General features: G+C 42.6%; 2 gene segments (V, D, J or C); both read right to left on the minus strand.

Annotated features, from left to right (window-relative positions):
- Positions 1-2,304: 2,304 nt before the first annotated feature.
- Positions 2,305-3,348, minus strand: LOC114112128 (T cell receptor alpha variable 19-like). The segment is given in 2 exon segments: positions 2,305-2,877; positions 3,162-3,348. Coding segments are annotated over 2 exon segments (369 nt in total).
- A 370-nt stretch (positions 3,349-3,718) lies between these two features.
- On the minus strand, positions 3,719-5,396 carry LOC114108640 (T cell receptor alpha variable 18-like). The segment is given in 2 exon segments: positions 3,719-5,079; positions 5,205-5,396. Coding segments are annotated over 2 exon segments (429 nt in total).
- Between the last annotated feature and the right edge of the window lie 604 nt (positions 5,397-6,000).

Consider the following 6,000-nt stretch of genomic DNA (forward strand, 5'->3'; position numbering starts at 1 on the left):
CTATGATTTTTCCAGTAGTCATGTATGGATGTGAGAGTTGGACCATGAAGAAGGCTGAGTGCCAAAGGATTGATGCTTTTGAAGTGTGGTGTTGGAGAAGACTCTTGAGAGTCCCTTGGACTGCAAAGAGATCAAACCAGTCAATCCTGAAGGAAATCAGTCCTGAATATTCACTGGAAGGATTGATGCTGAAGCTGAAGCTCCAATACTTTGGTCACCTGATGCGAAGAACCGACTCATTGGAAAAGACCCTGATGCTGGGAAAAATTGAAGGAGAAGGGGATGACAGAGGATGATGGTTGGATGGCATCAGTGACTCAATGGACATGAGTCTGAGCAAGCTCTGGGAGATAGTGAAGGACAGGGAAGCCTGGTGTTCTGCAGTCTATTGGAACACAAAGAGTCGGACATGACTGAGCAACTGAAAAATACAATACATAATTATAAACATAGATGTAAATACACAAAAACATATTAATTGCAACATCCCTTTTGTCTTGGGCTTTGAAGACAGCCTGCAGTACATGAGAACACATGGACAGAGATCACAATACAAGCCTGAAGATACTTGCAAAACATATATAAGCCACTCTAACTTTCCTTAGCCTATTCTGCACAATAATGATACATGGGAAAACTGATAATCCACTAAAGAGTTAGAATAAATAGGGACTATTTAGCCACACGTGGTACAGTGGCTAAGACTCTTCCTCAAGTTAGAGGAGGTTCAAAGGATTGACTCAGAGAGTTTGACATATTCCCCTGGAGTCTGGAGGATTTTGAAGCTCATGTTAGGTTGCAATGACAACTTCTCTCACTTTACTGTGGTAAAAATCTGACTGCCAATGCAGGAGATACGAGTTCAGTCCCTGGGTCGGGAAGATTCCCTGGAGAAGGAAATGGCAACCCACTCCAGTATTCTTGCCTGGGAAATCCCATGGACAGAGGAGCCTGGCGGGCTACGGTCCATGGGATTGCAAAGAGTCAATTCTCAGATACATTTTTTTCTTTCACGTGTTTGATTTATTCCTTGAAACTGCTTACATCTATTTTCTTCATTAAAAGTTCGTCTCTAGATGACTTTACTTTCTTCTTTCCAATACGTTTTACAAAATTCAACTCTTCTAACTGTTAATTGCTTCATGACTCGGCTATTAAGTCTATTGTCTCTCTCTCATCTCTCTCTCTCCTTCACACACATGTGCGTTGCACACACACACACACACACACACACACTTATACTTTCTTTTCTGGAAAGTTGCTTTTTATTGAGATTATTGTTATTTGTACAATAGGGATAGAAAATCCTTACACAAGGAAGAGTATCTTCCTTTTCGGAATTCCAGATGAAAGCAAATCCACTAGGTTAATTCCCACCTAATATCACCAAGCAATAGTGCAGAGACTTAACTCTTTTAGATGTTACATGCCAGCTACTTTGCACATGCGTGGTGTGGAATCATCCAAAATTGAAGCCATCTGGAGTTAATTGGGACTAAAGTATGAAGCAAAGCCTTCGTATAAAAGAATTTTGTGAAACAAGGAAAATATGACTGTTTAGTAATTGCAGAGTGAAAATGCTCTGTTCTCCAGGGTCACAGAAATGAACAGGGAGCCACATCAGAAAGATTCAATGGTAAACTCCTATTAAATTCCTAGGAGCCGTCAAGAAAACCACCAAATACCTTTGTGTTTATTCCAGTATTGTTTACTACAGTGAGTAAAACAATCTAAAAAGCTAGTAAAATGGAATTAGCCCAAAAGTATGATAAAATCACACATTGGAATATTGCCATTAGAATGTGTGATGTTGACCTGTAAATATGTTGTGAAATAATTAATTCACAATATACTGTCAGGTAAAAATTCAGACTAGAAATATCCTATAAGGTATGAATCTCTAATAGAGTTTTTTTTGACTAGTAAAATTGGTGAGTTATTTTGTTTTTAGCATTTCTTCTTTGCATATTCTTTTTTCTGCCTTACACATACATAACTTTGTAATCACACATAGGGAATGTGACCAGGTGATGAGGTTAGCTCTGAGAAAACTGTAGGGTTTCATTTCTCTTTCGGGTGAAGATTTGTGGTAACAGTTACTCTATACACATCATTCCAAGTCATTCACGGCACAAGTGAGGCAGGGCACAGGGAGGGTCCAAGAAGTGTCCTTTCAGAGATATTTTAGATCCACATGATGGCCAGACTTAGCAATGCATAAATATTTGTGCAGTGAACCTAAAACTCTGACAACTCAGGTGCAGATTTAGTCAAATTCTGTTGAATTTTTAAAAGCCAACTTTAATAAAGTCACTTTTAAAGTTTTTTTTTTAATTTTGGCAAACGATCTTCTGCAAGATAAAGAATTGAAGATAAAGGTATTTTTTATGAATGACACTTTAAGATATGCTCTCTGAGCCAAAGATAGCATTTTCCTTACAGTGAGGTTTTCACTTCTAAACCCTCTACCTTCTCCTGTCCTTACCGAGAATCTCACTAAGCTGTTCATAGCTGGGGGACTCCACATGTTAACATCTGAGGTTTCTGTGGGGCTCCCTCAGGCAGCGGCATCACTGTGGTCTCTCAGAGCACAGAAATACACGGCGGAGTCCTCGAGCTGTAAGTCTGAGATGGTGAGGCTGATGGAACTCGTTGCTTTCTGGAAGTTCAAAAAATACTGACCTTTTGTTGTATTCAGCTCATTGTAAGACTCCTGATGAATAAGGAAAATCATTTCCCCACTTGGTGGTTGCTTGTACCAGAATAAATAATAAGTATAACTATTAGCTTCATATGCACAATTCAAGGTTACATCCTCCTTCTCCAGCACAGAAATTTCTGACCGATTCTGAGTTACTTTCTGGGCCATGATGGATCCTAGAAAGAAGAAAAAAAATACATACATATATATATATATATATATATATATATATATATATGTATGTATATATATATGAGAGAGAACGAGAGACAGAAAGGAAGAGGCTGATTTTCCTGGGGGAACTCAGAGGGCTTCAAGGAACAGAGGATTAAGAGTTCTCATTCCTCTGCCAGTTAAGCAACTCTCCTAAACCCCAACAGACAATAATGACCTGCCCTACCTCTACACATGGGAGCTGAGCAGAGCTGAGTCTGTTTGTGGTCGTCCTTACCAGCCTTACCAAGGCAGACAGAGGCTATGACAGCTCTGAGCAGGCCAGGGAGCCCCATGCTGGACGCTCTTCCTCTGAGTGAGATGCTCTGTGTTCCCTCTCAAATCCGGGTGGAGATGCCTGACCTGTGCCTGCCGGGCACACGCACAGTGGCTGAGCTGTGAGGTGCTTCTGCACCAGAGCAGGAAGCGTGACTGGCTGACGTCAGCTTGCCTGTGTCATGCCGTGGCTCGTTGATGTGCTTGGTGACTGTAACCTGCCCATTTAGACTTGAAAGTCACTCGGTCATATCTGACTCTTTGTGACTCCATGGACTGTAGCCCATCAGGCTCCTCTGTCCATGGGATTCTCCAGGCAAGAATATTGGAGTGGGTTGCCATGCTGTAATTAAATTAACAACAATTACATCAGGGCTGCAGGCATATTCTTGCATCTAGGATAGACATACGTTTTGTGACAAAAACAATTTATTATGATTATAGTGACCTCTGAGAACAAATAGTCATCCATTTTTGTATAGCTATTTTTGGGGGGAGGGATCTGTAGCCCAAATCTACAGTGAAATAAGCTGGCAAGTTGTTCTTTCATACAGGAAGATAAAACTGTTTACTCTCAATCATCATGACTTTTCTTCCTACCCTCCAAGGCATGGGTTTCTGGGGAAATTTGCGCTGGATAAAGTTCCTTGTCTGTTTAACACAGTCATAGCAAGTTTCCTGGTGGACAACATTTGTCCAGCTGTATGTGTCGAACAGTCATCAATAATGCGTGCTAAGATAATCTTGCTTTTAAATATCCACCCTGTAGTCAAAATGAGTACGAGCTCACCAGACCATGTATTATTTCCTCCTATCAGAAGTGTAGCCCTAGAGGCTGCGCGCCGCACCTACTGAGCCCACGCGCCGCCTCTGCTGGAGCCCGCACCCCAGGAGCTGTGCTCTGCAGTGAGAAGCCACCGCGCTGAGAGGCCCCCGCGCTGCAGTGAGGAGTGACCTCCACTCACTGCAGCTGGAGGAGCCCGAGTTCAGCAACAAAGACCCAGATGAACCAAAACTAAATAAACAGATGAATAATACAAGAAACACAGCCACTCAAAAGTCACAAACGCTTTTTCATCCCACGGCTGCTGCAGCTCCAGTTCAAAGGCTTCCACTGGAAACAGCACCTCAACAGCGTTACGTCTCAGCCACGTGCAGACTGGTGTGTGATTTGCTTGGTACCTCTGTGTTGGTTTATGATTATGATTCAGCTGATGCAGCTTTTAATCATCTATTTCTTTTCTCTAAATGAATTATTAATTCTGTGGCATCTAATATCCATCTTACTTTATGAGAAAAATAGATTTTTTAAAAAGTCAGTCTAGAGAAGAGAGGAATCTTTCCGGCTGAACAGGGGTGCTTCTGGGAATTGGAGCTTGAGTCTTCTCTAAGACTGACATCCACCCTATTATCCCTGTAGAGCAATTTCCAACCTACTGAGTTGCTAGGATTAGACTGAGCTTGATTGGTTTTCCTGAAAAACTCTAAATGTAAACTAAATTCTAATCAAGGAGAGAATATACCTCTTCCTGACTTCAGCCTCCTGCTCCCCTTGGGTTTGTGCTCAGCTCCCCCGCAGCCCTGTGTCACTGTGTCACTCAGAGCACAGTAGTACACAGCCGAGTCTGATGCTTGCACTGCCCGTTTCTGCAGGTGGAAGGAGCTGTCACTCTGAACAAGAGTGGCCTGAAAACCTTCATGCTCTGGCCTCTGGTTTGTCGTTGAGCCCTTCAGGAGAAGTTGAGGAGCTTTGTTGAGATGCTGGACATACCAAAAATGATAGGAATCTGAATACGTGGCCTGGTAAGTGCAGTTCAGGGTCATGAGCGCCCTCTCTGAGACAGTCACTGGGCCTTCTGTCTGGTTCACGGAGTCACCACTGGTCCCTCCTACAAGAGAATCACTTTGTTATAGTAGAAATGTACAGGAGGAGTTTTCAGCCAGAGAAGAAAAATACAACTTACCTGTTATCACAGGAAAATGAAAAATCATTTTACAATAAAATGCTACTTACCGAGTATTAAGAAGATGAAAAGAACTGAGTCAGTGGCAGAAAACATTCTGGCAAGAGTCCTCGTTCCCTGGAAACATCAAATCTAACAAAGTGTCTCCAGCTGGATGTTACAGAAGCTCCTCACTCAGAAACTGGGAACCTCTTTCTGCACAGCAGCAGTCATCTGTCTTGTGGGTACAGAGTAGGCAAGTCAAATCAGCTCCTGAATACAAAAAGGAATCACATCTGAAGGAAGCTCCGCCCTCTGGTGGTGATCTTAAAGATTACACCACAGTCATACCTGACCTCAGTTCAGTTCAGTCACTCAGTCGTGTCCAACTCTTTGCGACCCCATGGAGAGCAGCAGGCCAGGCTTCCTTGTCCAACACCAGCTCCCGGAGCTTGCTCAAAGCCATATCCATTGAGTCGGTGATGCCATCCAACCATCTCATCCTATGTCATCCCCTTCTCCTCCTGCCTTCAATCTTTCCCAGCATTGGAGTCTTTTCCAATGAGTCGGCTCTTCGCATCAGGGGTCCAAAGTATTGGAGCTTCAACTTCAGCATCAGTCCTTCCAGTGAATATTCAGAACTGATTTCTTTTAGGACTGACTGATTTGATCTCCTTGCATTCCAAGGGGCTCTCAAGAGCTAAGGGGCTCTCTTTTGAACACCACAATTAAAAAGCATCAATTCTTCAGTGCTCAGCTTTCTTTTTGGTCCAAGTCTCACATCCATACATGACTACAGGAAAAACCATAGGTTTGACTATATGGACCTTGTCAGCAAAGTAATGTCTCTGCTTTTTAATATGCTGT

The sequence above is a fragment of the Ovis aries genome, chromosome 7 (genome assembly GCF_016772045.2).
Source record: "Ovis aries strain OAR_USU_Benz2616 breed Rambouillet chromosome 7, ARS-UI_Ramb_v3.0, whole genome shotgun sequence".
NCBI classification, from domain to species: domain Eukaryota; kingdom Metazoa; phylum Chordata; class Mammalia; order Artiodactyla; family Bovidae; genus Ovis; species Ovis aries.